Genomic DNA, 15,287 nt, shown 5'->3' with positions numbered 1-15,287 from the left:
ATCGGAGGATTATGTTGACAGCTATTTCTGCTACGGCATATTAATAGATGAGGGAACATTTTGGCAACGCAATACTGCTTTGCAATTCTTTTTTTTTTTTTTTTTGATTTTTTTCCCCCAAGCCAAAATCAAAAGGATTTCTTGGTGATGAAGTAAAAAAGTTTTATTTCAGTCCTAACGCATAAGCCAAACATGGGTTTTTAAAGAGTTGCTTGGAAGTCTGTCATAGTACAGCAAACTTGGGAGAAGTGAGTTCTAAAGAAATCCCTTAAATACTGGTATTTCTGGTTTAACTAACACAAAATGCAGTTTTTAACAAGTTTTCCTAGATTTTCTCTTCCAGAAAATACAACAAAAAACCCACACCATATGAAAACCAACACCCATCAAACAATTCAAAACAAATCCACAGATTTGCTCATATATTTATACAAAACAATTCCATGGTAAGTTTTCATACGTAAATTTACAGGTCTCTCTTCTTTCCCCTCACTGACATCTTTGCCAAGCCATAAAGGACTGGATGAAACAGGGCTATTTTTGCAGCTGTATTTTAATTCCTACTTATTGATTATTACAATTGTGTTAAGCTATGATTTTGCAAATTTCACATTTTCCTGTTAAATTTCTTAAACACTTCACACATTCATTCTCCAAGCTCTACTGACAGACTACTGTCTTAGCCTGCTATTTCAACAAAAGTTTAAATTCTGTGAGCTGCAGCTAACCATATTCAGCAAGAATCAGAGAAGAAAAGTAATTCACTATTGCTACCCCTGGTGAATTGATACAGTGGCTAAATACCTCCAAGGAAATAACAGTTGCAGAAACTTTTTAGAAGAAAAAAAGGCAATAATTACATTCTGTAATAATTTTGGTAAATTGGGTGTTCTAGCTATCTAATCTCTTTGATAGGTCAAAAGAATCTCAGTTTTCAAGCAAACCCTTACATATGAATAGGGTTTGCACCTTTGATATGTAAATAACACCTACTTTGTACTACAATCTGCTGTGCATAGCTGCAGATTCCCCAGCAATGGTCAAGTCAGCAGTAAAACCAGGCCAGTAATGAAAAGTCAGATGAACAACCCTACACAGTGGCTAGTTTTTGGCAAGAATTTCTCTCATCTGTTTAGGCCAGTAGCAGTCAGTATTTCAAAATATGTAAGAGTTTCAAACAACAGCTTAACTCAAGAGTTGTCTATGGCAGGTACTTCTAAATCTCCAGATACTATTTCATAAAAATCCATTATCAATGTGAGGGATTTGCTGATAATAGAATGCTTTGTAAGCTAAGGAATCAGACATAGTGTCCTTTGCAGTCAAAGATGTTTTCAGTATATGACATTATACAAAAATAGCATATAGTAGTGTCTCGAGTGGGATGGGAACACACCTACAAATTCACACTATCAATTTTAAGAAAATATAATCTGATCAGCTGCTTGTTTGGAGAAAAAAAAATAGCGGCAGAAAAAAAATGGTGCAATGGTGCAAACTAGTTGCTCTAGACTAAAGGTGGGACCATTATTTTGCCTAGAAGTGACTGAAACAGAAGCAGCAAAGCTTCTGCTTTGATTCCTTCTTTTTTCTGCTTCTTTCATTTTTCTGCTTTCTTTTTTTTTTTTCCTGCTTCTCTGATTGTCCCTGGTCTACTCATTTAAGCTGCTGATAGATTGCTTTCCTTTAGGCCAGTTGTTGACTCTTTGACTGCCTCCTATTGTAATTTGTATCCCACACCCCTCTTTTGGTGCAAAACAATCCATTATTTCTGCTTTTTGTTGGGTCCATCTTCTGTCTCAGTCCCTATTAACTCAAAGCAAACCCAGAAATAAACGGACTACATGCTTGACTGGTTCAATGTGGTTTTACTGCAGTGCAGAGCAAAATTTCCACTGCAGCACTGACTAGGATTGTTAAAGCAGCAGTATGAGTGATGGAAGGTCACAGCAGAGGGTGAATCTCGGAAGAGAGCGGGAGAAATGGACTATCAGCACCTGATGCCAACTGGAATGATCTAAACAGTAATAATACTCACATGGTTTCTACTCTCATTCAATTGGTCAGGTAGTAACTAGAATCACTAACATAAAAAAAAAAATCAGGACTGAGAAGCCAAAAATCTGTTATGGTGATGTTCTGAAAAGGGCATCTTCGAAGCGAATCAGTCTCATACAGAACCCACTGCGATTTTTCAGAAAGAATGTTTTGTACCAGCAGAGAAAAAAAAAAAAACCACACCCTACCAAAGGGTTTTAAAACCAACTGATTTAGTGTCTCTTTAGAAGACAGTTTTAAATTAAAATAATTCATAACACAGCCTATTAGGATAGTCAAATTTATGGTTATTCAATCCAAATAAGTTTTCTATGTATAGAATATATATGTATTCATGAAAAGGCACTTTGAAGGATAACTAACTCTATAATTCATTTAAAAAAATCTGGTTTCTCAGTTATTCATATAAAATATGATTTACTTAAGTTTTTGTAGTACAGCAGTGGAACTTTAAATAAATTAATTTGTTCTCATTTCCTTATATTTTTATACCCACCACCCACAAGTCCCTAAAACAAACTATCCCAGGTTATTTTTTTTTCCAAAATACAACTGGACTTTAAATGTACACCTGAATAGCAAGTTATATTGTGCATGGGTTTATTTTTTATTTATTCAACTGTACTTTAGAGCCACGGCTTACAGCTACTTCGTTCTCGCAACTGAACACAAGTGACAGAAGTAACAGCAACACCACAACTCTTTGCAGCAAAAGCAATAGGTTCAGTTAGTATCTCTGTCAACAGAAGGACTGGCTTTGCAGTGGCCTACTCCACTTTGACCTGGCTTTTGTATCACCAGCCGTTCACCCACACAAAAAGAGAAGCCCTGTTTTACAGTAGATATCCACGTTACACATGAAGCAAAACCCTAATACTCTCAGAAAAAGTATTTAATCAAAGCTAAACAGAGTACCATCAATCTGTTTTGTTCAATCCATTAAATGAGCATTTGAATTCTATTCCACTTGTAGGCTTTTGATCTGGATATTTTGAGACTACTGGAATTCCTGTTATAAAGTTGAATATAAGCCCTGCAGGCCAGAGGCCATATGCTGATTACGCCTACACAGGATCTAACACAATGAGGCTGTCTATGGGTCTAATAGAAAGAACATTCATTCTAACCCTCGCAATCAATAACTAACACAACTGATGAGAAACTATCATTATGAATTTGTTTTAGACTTTCCATGGAAGCTTCTTTATGAACTTCCTGTTTAACTTACATTCTCCTGCTATCAGAGCCACTACAGTTCAGTAACTCAATAGTTCACCTGTAATTCATCGAATTATGCTTAAGTTTATTTAAACAAACTGTATTATATAAAACATTACCAGCAACAACAGAATCCATTCATTTACTTCAAGCTGGAGCCTAGCAGAAGCAAATGCCAGCAGGACTTGCTTCATAAGAGAGCTATCCAAAGGAAAATAATTTCATACATTGTATACATATACTCATACACATAATAGAAACTTAACCTCTTGAACATAGAGAGCCCTGAAAGAGGCATAGCCTTCTTGGCTCAGATTATTTGTTCCCAGACAAAAGTTTGGTTAAGTTATAGTTAGGATTATCAATCAATCTATTTTACAGTGAAAGAAATTTAAAGGACGTAGAAAGGTAAGAAGCAGAGAAAGTAAAAATCCAAGATAAGAGAAAAGATAAAAGTCCTGTAATTAAAAATGGAAGAATTAAAAAAAAACAGTCCACACCCCACACATTCTCTAAACTGGTACACAAGATACATAGTGCTACAGATAACTAACACTTGTACTGGAAAGTCAGGCAGAAGGAAGCCCTCCTCAAATTTGCAAATACTTTCCTTTTCAGAATAAACCCTCATCCTTCTCCCTTATTTCCACCAAGACAGGTCTCAAGATTCATGCACAGTGTAAAAGTGCATTACACTGTTGTAAAAACTATTTACAAGCTATACATCTATTAAAGCCACAAGTCATTCTGACATAATGAATTCTGCAGTCCTGTTTACATCCAGGATTTAGGCCTGGTTCCCATGTGCACAGTCAATGGATTTGTGCTTCAGCTGGATTCTTTGCTCACGGCAGTTACAGTTTGGGTGGCATCTGCTGTACAGCTATCTGATTACTGGACATGATTGCACAAGCCTGCAGACACAAAGCTGCTTATAAGTGTTAAAATGGTGAAGTGCTAAATTTGCCTATGTTGGAACACTGTTATTCTAAGCAATACTTACTTTGTTGCACACAGCAAACTCCTAGCTGTATAGGTCAGCTTAACTACAGAGTTGCATTTATGTCATAAATTAGACACACTTTAACATGTAAGCTTGTAAATTATTACTTTCCAAAAAACGTAACCAACTCAAACCTTTTAGAACCACAGGACACGACAAACACTTAAGGACAAAGAAGAGTCTAGGAGTCCAAATGCCCATTATCAAAAGTAAGTTCTGGTCCATTGCACTTAAATTACTTTTGACAATATGAGCTAGTTTGTTAATTTTACCCTAGGTGAATTCAAAAACAAGTAAACTACATGGTAACAGAATCTGTACTAGTGAAAATGAATAAATTGCATAGACTTCCTAACAGTCATGTCACACTTACCCATTCCCTTTTAACCTCCATCAGGAAAGCAATGATTTAAAGCAAGGCAGAATTATAACACATTTCACAAAAGTGTCTTACTTATATCAACTTTTCCAAGAGTAGCCCATTTAAGCAATTACCATGGAGCAGGAGATAAATCCCATAAGAATCAGTCATCAGATTTAATTATTGTCAAAAGTAAGTTAAATAAAGACAACTGAGAGCAGTTACTCTACTTTTGCAGAGTAGTCCAGAAGTAACACATAGGAAGACTCAGATTACCTCAAACTCTCTATTTAAAACGTGTGAAGTGTTCCTTAAAATCATACATTTTTGGCAAAAATGTTATTCCCCTGCAAGTCAACCTTAACAGTGATCACTTATGCCTAGACTACAGTCTATTTCCCAAGAAAGCAAGACAACGCAGCATTTTTCAATAGCCTAAGGAGACCCATGTACCTGTATCCCCTCTCATTTAAGAGCTGACTGACCAACGCTATCTCTTGATGCAGAATAACACCACATTGCATTGTTATTCAGGATGGCATTGGGCCTTTTCCAGAGTCATTCAGTAGTGCTACTAATCCAGGATTCACCTTTTATTTTCCAAAAGCAGATTCTAATGTCACAAACACTTCAGTGTGACACAGCTGAATCAACAAAAAAAACCCCAACAAACCAAAAAGGCTGAGAGATGAAGGCTCATCCCTCCAGAATACATGCTTTTAAAAAAATAGTTGTCTTCACAACTTATGAGAGTCTACAAAGTGTATTTTTTCCAAAATCCGTTCTTACTTAGCTGTGCCAAAATACAATAGCTCTTAATATCTATTTTGTTGGGTAGAACACTATAATGAATATACTTCTCCCCCAGTGAACAAGGTATCGTTTAATAATTACACTAGGAATTTTCATTATGAATAGACATATGCGGGTTAAGATCATAATAGTAATTTATTAATATTAATATACACATTTAATAGTTGCAGTCATTAACAACTGAACTGTAATTTTAGTGATAATTAGAGACAAAAGCAGAATATTGCTTTAGAGTTTAACCCAACAATTACAGGCTGACCATATCTCTGTATCTCATATACTTAAAAAAAAGGAAATTATTCTGTATCAACACACCTCCAATCAAATTCTTAGGTTTTGAATTTTGCATTTTTTAGAAATGACATTTTATCTACTGTATATTCTCTTTAAAATAAATTTAAAAGTATCTCACAAAAGAGTTAAGCAGATAAAAAGAAAAAAAAGTTATCATACAAACAATTCCGTTACAATTATACTCAATTATGTCAAAAATTGTCACCAAAATAGTTGTATAAAAAATTTCCAGTAACACTGAGGAAGTATCATCACCACACAAAGCCTATGGTAATGTTTATGTGATCGTGACAGAACTGTAGCCATCTTGTAGTTTAGTGTAATTGTTTCACATAGTATTACACTGCACATCATATTCTCTTCATATAGGCAATTTTCCAAATTAAAAATTTTACACTGCTCTTGTACTATTCTTATAAAAAGGTAAGTTTCTTATTACAAACATACTTTATCAAAGGCAGTTTTTGATTCAACACATAATAGCCACTCTCTCAACAGAAAATAGCAGTAGCTTTATTCTCTAGATACCTTGGAGGACAAGAAACCTCTCACTGAGATAACTTCTGTAAAGGAACCTTTTCAAACATTTTGACAGACACTCACAGCTCAGCATACTAAAACTGATACAATCTTCTCACAGATTATACCTAAACTTTACACTTGCAATGAACTGTAAGAAGCTATCCACTATTATAATAGGGTTACTACGTATACTATCACATTGTTTCGGTAGTCACTGAAATACTTTTTCTCAAGTCTGTAAAAAAATCTTGGTATATATAATTTCAATCACAGGAGTGCAGAAGCTTAAGTAATTTTTTCAAGTAATATCACAGTCTCTTCTTACCATGACTATGTCGCCAGGCTGAATAGTGATTTCATCGTGGCTTCTTGATTCAAAAGGATACAGTGCTCTATAATACACTATTTTTACATCCTCCTGAGCAGAAATGGTTAGAGGAGCTTTTTCTGAGCAAGGGAAAAACCACACAGATACAAAGGGGAAAAAAAAAATTAAACCATGTTATTTAAGTATTTGCAAAATGAGGTGAAAGTGGAGACAAAAATTAACAAACTTTACATTGTCTGTAGGAAGTATATTATCCCACGTTTACAAAAGGGGGAATACAAAAATAAATTATTTAAAATACGATTTTCTTACTATTTTCTCTTCTAAACTTCAAGTAAAATATTACTATATTTTAACTTTCATGATATACACAACTATTTTCATAGAAAGAATCACGTACTTATGATGACTTATATATGACTTCTCAAATGCTTCAGTGATTTTGTAGGTTAAATCTGATCAGCCATAGGTTAATTCAAACAGTGTTTTTCTTGCATACATCAATGATATCCCAAATATTTTTAAAGCTTGCTTGTGTAGCAGCTTTATTTGCAGCCTGACTATACCTCCAATAAAGATGTTTCAAAATGTCCTGATAAATACAGATGGTGTTTTAAAAAAATTACATGCTAAAGATGCATTATTAGAAAAAGCAGAATACAGAAAAAAACCAAAGACATAAGCTTAATTTCTCTTGTATAATTCACTTCCTATTTTGCCTATTTGGTCATAAAAGTGCCCTCTGCTACTCTGCACAAATAAAACCTAGCAAGAGGACATATTGGATTAAGTCAGTTCTAGATTTGGGCTGAAAGACAGAGAGTAATTTCCCCTTTATGCAATCCTTTGATCAAATATTTAAACAAATACTACATTCCCAATCAGTTCTCTTGCATATGCACCAAAGCCACTTAAGAGGGAACCATGATTCCCAATATGGGCAAGAATCAGGTTATAATGCAGAGAAAAAGCTCTCATCTGAAAGCAATTGTGTGTGTAGCAGAAAAAAGGGTATTAGATCTCAGACTGCAGGTCATTTGTTCAGTGAACAACATGCATGGGGAAGGGGGAAGAGGAAAAAGAGTAACTAAATGACATATTGCTACTACTCTAAAAAATCTCAAGGCATATATTCCACACCAAAATAAGAACTGTAAAAAAAAGCACAGAAATAATTTCTGATGTCTTATATCAAGATCTTAAAAACTTGGCACTGTGAGTCTCATCAACTGTGCTTTACACTCTGCTAAACACCATACTTTCAGGAAGAATAGTGAAGCCTAAAAGAACAACTTTTTGGACTCTTGAGCTCAATCCATATACAATTTACTTTAATGACTAGCAATCCAATATTGAAACATATTCTTCTCTATTAAATAGAAAGATAAAACAGAAAACAATTGTTCAAGAGCCATGTGCAACAGCATTTCTTGATTTTTTTCCTCTACCTGCAGTTGACCAAGGAGCCTGGACAGCTGGCTTGATTGGCTCTTGATGTGGTTGGAAAAGCTTACTCAGTTTCTCTTGCATTTCCTGTTTCCCCTTATCCTCACTTTCCTTCTTCTTGGTTATTTCTTCCCTTTTCTGCTTTTCATCTTCCTGAATTTTTTTTGGCCACTGAAGTTCTTCTTCTGGTTGCACTCGATCAAGCCGCTGTTTATCCCGTTCCTGGATTCGCCTGTTGGACAATTAAGGTGGTTTTTTAAGCCAGTCAAAGAAAAGACCATAAAAGTTGGTAGTCCTTGTGAGTGATCTATAGTATGAAGCGTACTCTTTATGGCTTTTGCGTACCCTGTAAGAGCTGTTAATTTTATTTTGGTGAGTTATCAACCACTCCACAGCATCTTCTTACACAATGACTCCTAGAGGGCAAAGGAAAAATATTCAGAAAGATTTGCTATGACTTGATATGTATTCATAAAGAAAGAGCTGTGACTCCCAGACAAGTGAGAGAACACTATTTCATGTAACCTACTACTAAGCACAGGCCTCCATTAACTTCAGTTGCTTTATCTTTGCATTTAAAAAACTACCTTTAATATATTTTATTTAAGTCACATATCAGTTCTGTATCTTCACAATACAATTCCACAGAACTCTAAAAGAGATACAGAGCAACCCGAGCATAGAGAAATTATAAACTAGTTATGTTTTGGAGCTGAATCTAAGATGGTAAAAACATTCAATACTGTTTTTTCTTGTCAGAGTTCTTCAGAGATTTGTAAATGCTAAACTTTACCTTCTTTATGGAGGCAGTGATCTCTTCTCTCAGTGACATAAAAATAAATATATTTACCTGTCTTTTCCTAATTATTGTATGAAACTTTACACAGGTATCTTAGAACAGTTGCTTAGTCAATGCTCTGAAAATTATAAGCTTGATAACATTGATATCTTACACTTTCAGTCCCACTTCTTCAACAACATCTGAGTCTCAACTTTGGGATTCAACAATATTTATGTATCCTCTTTTCATAGTCTTCCATGGGATTCATAAATCCTGTCCTATGATTCTATTATCATCCTGGTGGCACTTCTCTGGATTCCCCTCCGGCCTGTCCACATCTTTTTTGTATCGCAGGGACCAAAACTGAACACAGGATTTCAGGTGTGGCCTGACAAGCGCTGAGTAGAGTAAAATAGTGACTTCTCTACCTCTGCTGGTGATGCTCTTTTTGATGCAACCCAGCCTCCTATTGGCCTTCTTGGCCGCAGCAGCACACTGCTCACTCATATTGAGCTTTCTGTCCACCAGGACCCCCCGGTACCTTTCCACAGAGCTGCTCCCCACCTGGGTAGATCCCAGCCTGTGCTGGACTCCTGGATTACATTTTCCCAGGTGCAAGACCTTACATTTGTCTTTGTTGAACTTCGTAAGGTTGTTAGCCCACTCTTCCAGCCTATCCAGGTCTTCCTGCAGGGTGGCTCTCCCTTCTGAAGTGTCTACTTCCCTACTCAGTTCGGTATCAATGGCAAACTTCACCAGGAAACACCTGATCCCATCATCCAGATCACTTATGAAGATATTGAACAGTATGTTCATTTGCAAAGTATTCAGAGCCAATTACTTAGCAGTTTTGTTGCAACACCGAAGCTGCACCACATACACATAAAGAAGTCTGTTTTCTTTTCACTTGAGTGAGTTTAGTCAGATGGGCTTTAGATGGGAAATTGAGTTTTTAATTATGTTTCTAGCGGAGTGATTAAGTCTTCCCATACTTATAAACCTCATTTGCTCTAACTGCTGGAGTGAGAAGAGCAGACTAAAATGTATATTGGGGGGGAGGGGGAAGGGTATGTGATCTTTCTTCCTTCCACAGAAGCTGCAGAATTGTCTTCTTGGATTGTTATGGAAGCTAAAATCATGAGTTGAAGACAAGGAAGGGAATAAAAAGAGACAGAGAAGCTAAAGAAACATAAGCCTAGGTGTGAGATCCACAGCTTGGGGTTACGAATAGAAAACTTAACATTCTGCTCTTTTCCTTTCTTAAAGACTCCTGATATGCTAATTATTGTGGAATATGACCTCTAATTTGGGATTTACCTATACTTGCTTTTACTCTTTTAATTTTCTTTTTTCTCTCACCAAATGCATTATACCAACTCAGGCAGTTCTTATCCCAAACGCCAAAAGTAAGCTCTATTCATTGTACTCAAATGGGGGTGGGGTGGGTGTGTAGGTGGGTGTAATTCCCCTCTCTGAACTCTGTATTACTCCCACAATTACACAAGACTGCATGTAATTAGCCTTAAGATAATTAACACTAATTAGCCATTAGAGGTCTTCAGAAAGATCTCTACCACCCCCAAATATGTAAGTCTGTATCTTTGTTTGCTCAATTAAGTTATGTGCACATTTCAGGGCATAATTACGAACAAAAAATTGTTAAGATGATTCTCAGTATAAAGTGACTGTGGTTATCCATTAAGCCAAAGGTTAAAGTGCACATGATTATGATCTTAAGATTATTTTTTCCTTCTTTGCTTTCACTAGAGCTATTAAAAAGCAACATACTTTTGTAATCATTATGGGGCAGTATCCAGGTTGAGTATTAATCATTTACCTTATTCATTTTGGTGTCTGTTGGAAGTCAGTAAGACTGGCAGACTGCTCATTAGCAGGTATACCAATTACGATAATTTAGAAGCTCGAATATTTGGGCAGCATGAAGTTTTACATTACTAATAATATCTGAATGCTCAGCTAGCATGAAAAGTCAGACATGAAGTTTTCCATGGCAGAAATTTTTTCCTTTTAAAAAGGAAAAATCTGTTAAATTCGTTTTTTAAACTTCCATTTTTCTGGAAGGGAGTATTTATTTAATATTTTGAAGTGTTCCTATACTCCCAGTACCTCAGCAGCCTTCTTGTTTTCAAGGGAAGTTCCAACATAATTACCATATTTAGTATGGTTATTTCTTTGTGATAGAAAGCTGTTTTCTTAGCAAGTTTTCTATTTCTCAAGTTAATCTTTAAAGTTTTTAAAGGCATAAGTTTCATGCAAATGATTTTAAGAAGTATCTAAACTTAATTGTTTCTATGTATAAGATTTCTGTTTGAAGATACAGGTTTCACTGAAACCTTGTTTTGGTTTTGCCTGAAATGTAAAAATTAACTTGACTCACCAAATAGTAACACAGGTGATCAATTTGCTTTATGTCACAGTCAGTGTAATGCTATAACCAATAATTTAACACCCCTTGTTCCCCAGCCTTTATTTTCAACGCTTGACCAACATCTGTCTACATTAAGAGCATAAAACCCCCACAACTGCTAAAAATTAAATCAAACACCTACTGATAAATTAAGTCAAAACAGAATTGGTTGCTAGCCTATATGCCGTTCATTTTATTTAAATATATCATAAACACATGTAGAAAAACAAATTTGAGAACATGCAGAAAAACAAAGCATGCAGCAGAAAAACATTAGCTCCACATTTCATGTTGGTATAAAAGACAGAGCTACCTAGTTACACTGTTCAAGAACCTCTCTAGGTGTCAAAGTACACTACACATTTAAGTAACACTGCTGAAATCTGTATCTATCACTGAGAGTTAGGAGTCACAGATAGATGTAGAAGCTCATCTCCACAGCACACTTCGCATTCAAGCATAAATCAAGAGGTTCCCCTAGTTTTATGAGGGATCAAATGCACTGAAATGAAACTTGGTCTAGGTCTTGGGTATTCTTGCCATTTAGTGATATATTATTTGAGATCAGATTATGCTCCTGGAAATGCTAAGTTTATTTTACTTGTTTGTAAAATGCTTTGCATTTTAACATTTCTACAGAAAGGGCTTAAATTAGAGCAGTTTCTTACCTTTGAGCTTCTTTCTGCTTTTCCAGTTCTACTGTCTTCCTTTCTTGTTCCTTCTGTTTCAGCCTCTCAGCTTCCAAGTTCTTTTGCTTCTGTAGTTGCTGTTTGTTATGTATTTCTCTCAGCTCCTAGAGAAAAAGTAAAATATGTGTAAACATACACTATGTGAATCGTAACTAATGGCCCCATATAATTCATTGTGAAGTAACACAACTTGCAAATGGTTGGATCTCTGTTCAAATTTACAGTATTGCCAACTGCATTGGCAGACATTTAAGGTAGATTTCAAAGGTCTATAAACCACTTACTGTTTTCCTATTTTTATCCATATAACCTGAGATGTTCAAGGGTTAAGAAACAAGAAAGCCTTTTTTAAATGGGACTCTAAAAAGTTGACAGAAGTTTGACAGAGCTTAATCTGAAAAATCACTTATGTTTTATTTTGTTTGTTGAATTGATTTATTAAATTCCATACAAAAAATCTGCCTTCTGAGCTGCTCATAATAGCAACTGTTTCAATTAATCAGTTTTATCTTGAAATTAACGGTGATTTACTAAAGAATTTTCAGGATTGTTTTATACCCAGGAGACTGAATTCTTTAAGCAACGCCTTTGGGATGAATCATGGCACCAAGAGTATTCACCCATATACAAGCCAGTTTTCCTCTAATAAACTGGAAAGACATTACCTGAAACATTTAGAATATAAATAATAATAAAAACATCATCTTTTCCTCAAGATTGTTTTCTGCATTAACACCTATTAACACACATACAAATTTTATCCTGGATCTCTTTGCATAACCTAGAATTTTGCATCTGAACTCCTCAGTATCACAAGGAAAAAAAAGGATAAATTTACCTATCACAACTGAAAATTTGCATTGAAAATAGTTCACTTTAAAAAACTGGTATGTTTTAATGAAAATATAGTGCAGACAAAAATATGCAGAAAAGGTTTGTAGCAGGAAATTGTTTCTAAACCTGTATCCTAATAATGTCTACTGTTATTGAAATATGTTATGACTTACATCACGCAGTTTTGTTTAGTTCTTCTATCCCTAAAAGCTTTATCTTAATTCATTCAGGGATTGAAACAGTTAATCTTGAAAGTACTGGATAGTTTTTTCAGAAATTCACAATCTATACATTCCGCAGATAAAGACTTCCTGTGACCATCCTCATGCACTGACCAAAACATAGAAAATTGCAAGAGAGAGAGAAAAAAAAACCCAAACAAAACACCACAAACCAAAAAACCCAAACAACTAATTATCAAGTGATTCAAAGGGCCAAAATGAGAGAAGTTTCAGTAAGTTAATTTCATAATATTATTAGTAACTCTTAGCTATAGTTTCATAAAAGTTGAGAGTTAATACTTGTTTATTTACAGACTGTAATTGCACTGTGTCTCAAAATTTTAGTTAGTGAAAGGAATACATGCATTAGTGCTGAACGACTGCACACTGTGCAACAAAGTTTTAAGATATCAAAATAACTACATTATGAAGAAGAGTAGCACAGGACCTTTGTAAGGTATTAAAACTACTTCTGATATATGGATAAAAGTTTAAAAAAAAGTTAAGATGAACCTCATGTCCTACCTCTCAGTCTCATTTTACTAATGATCCTCAATTTTAAATTCGATGAAAACTGAATTCAACACCATTAAAGAGATAATCAGTTCCTAGACAAGTTTTAATTAAAACTCTGCTGAGGCCATGAAACTCACTGAAATACAGGGCTAATTTAGGCAATACCATTTTTTATCATCATCATCATTTTCCATAGTCACATTAAAGCTTAGTAGATAGTTAGGATCTGGAATAGATATTACAGAATGTAAAATAAACTACTCTTGCAAAGTCACCAGCATTATTTAGGCAGGATATTGCCTTTGGGAAAATTTTTAAACCCTGAGTGTCCCTGGTTATAAACATTCATGCATAGCCTTATTCCAGACTAAGCAAAAGGGCTACTAAAAAGGAAATACATTAGCAATATTGAACATAATGAAGTTTTAGCAGTTGGTCCATGAAGCACAATGAGAAAATAAAGGGGTCGGGAGGTTGCAGTGAACATACAGTTGGTCAACTGCACCTGGAGCTAGAGGTGGCCTCTGGACTACAAATTTCTGAAGTGCTAACCAGAGTGAACAGTCATTTTTAATAAAGAAGCTGAATTAATAACATGCAGTTAGTGTTGTTACACTTGTAATATATTGAGGTACAAAGCATTTGACCCCTGTTTCAAATTAACTTCTCTGGGGGAATTAGTGCCTATCTTCTCTATGTGATCACCTGAACACTTATTTGTATTAAAAATATGTACAATGGCAAGGGACAAATATACAACTGTAAGAACATTAGCAGTAGAGTGATTTGCAACCAATCTTCTGAAGGGACATAGATTAGGAAATGGCACAGTTAAAAGCAGTTTTCCACCTGGCCAACAGTATTAGGATTTTTGTAGATTGCAGAAATCCAGAAAACAAAGTCTCTACAAAGCTCGTGAAGCTCAAAACACTACTTCTGTGAAGTATCAAACACATTGGCTTGTATTCATGATTTTTAACAAGCTGTTTCTCTCGTCTGGGTAAAGAAACCGCTGTGTAAAGCACAGGTTTCTGACTCTTACGTTTAGTTCAGCTTTAGTACAGACTTCCATTTAGAAATCCTTTGTTGTTCTACTTGCTCTAGCTTTCCTTCACGTTCACGCCCTCCCCTGTCACTTAACTTTGTACGCCAAGAAACTCAATATTCTGAGTCCTGGCCAATGACAACTCCTCCTCCTATTGAACAGAGATATCTGGGATAGTCACACATTTCTAATAAGGCAACACTGAAGATAACCTGTTGTTACTTGCAAAATTTTAAGCTATTGAGACAACAGTGCTTTCCAGGTTTGTTTTTTCTTCCCCTTTGCATCTTTATCCCAAACTCTAGTGTTTGAGCAGTTAAATAGAAATAATCACTAGGTAAAGAAAGAGGAACTAAAATTCTTGAAGAGTATGAAGGCTATGCCAGTTAAACGAAAAACCCCAATAAATCTCAAAAGCTTTAAATGAGACAACCCAGATGCAAGTATCTGAGCTTAGCGTACTTTTTAACAAGAAATTTGTGAATGAATGATTCAGTTCATCTATATACGCAGAATCAGAGGAATTTACCTCTTATTCTACCTCTATTCAGAATATTGGTATTTCCCCCGCTTCAGAAAAACTTCCTGAATTCGCAAATACATAAAAACAAGTTACAACTTGCAAGATATCTATGCACTAAACATTATTTACTTTTACTACAAGGCTAGCCCAAACTTTGTATTTTAATTATAGCTTAGATATGTAAGTTTATCTCACCACTAAATATAT

General features: G+C 35.2%; 1 protein-coding gene across 3 annotated transcripts in view; it reads right to left on the bottom strand.

The window, feature by feature from the left end:
- ITSN1 (intersectin 1) overlaps positions 1-15,287 on the bottom strand; it is a 102,503-nt gene that overhangs the window by 46,851 nt on the left and 40,365 nt on the right. For all 3 annotated transcript variants that reach the window (XR_004842305.1, XM_035896486.1, XM_035896485.1), the window contains exons 16-18: positions 11,921-12,045; positions 8,046-8,275; positions 6,595-6,716 (exon numbers count right to left, since the gene is read on the bottom strand). Coding sequence is in view for 2 of the 3 variants with exons in the window: in XM_035896486.1 (XP_035752379.1) it covers positions 6,595-6,716; positions 8,046-8,275; positions 11,921-12,045 (477 nt within the window). In the remaining variant the exon portion in view is untranslated. The remainder of the gene's footprint in view (positions 1-6,594; positions 6,717-8,045; positions 8,276-11,920; positions 12,046-15,287) is intronic.

The sequence above is a fragment of the Egretta garzetta genome, unplaced genomic scaffold (assembly GCF_000687185.1).
Source record: "Egretta garzetta isolate BGI_Z169 unplaced genomic scaffold, ASM68718v1 scaffold45, whole genome shotgun sequence".
NCBI classification, from domain to species: Eukaryota; Metazoa; Chordata; class Aves; order Pelecaniformes; family Ardeidae; genus Egretta; species Egretta garzetta.
The sequence above is the reverse complement of the archived record's forward strand: the minus strand, read 5'-3'. Positions and strand labels throughout refer to the sequence as shown.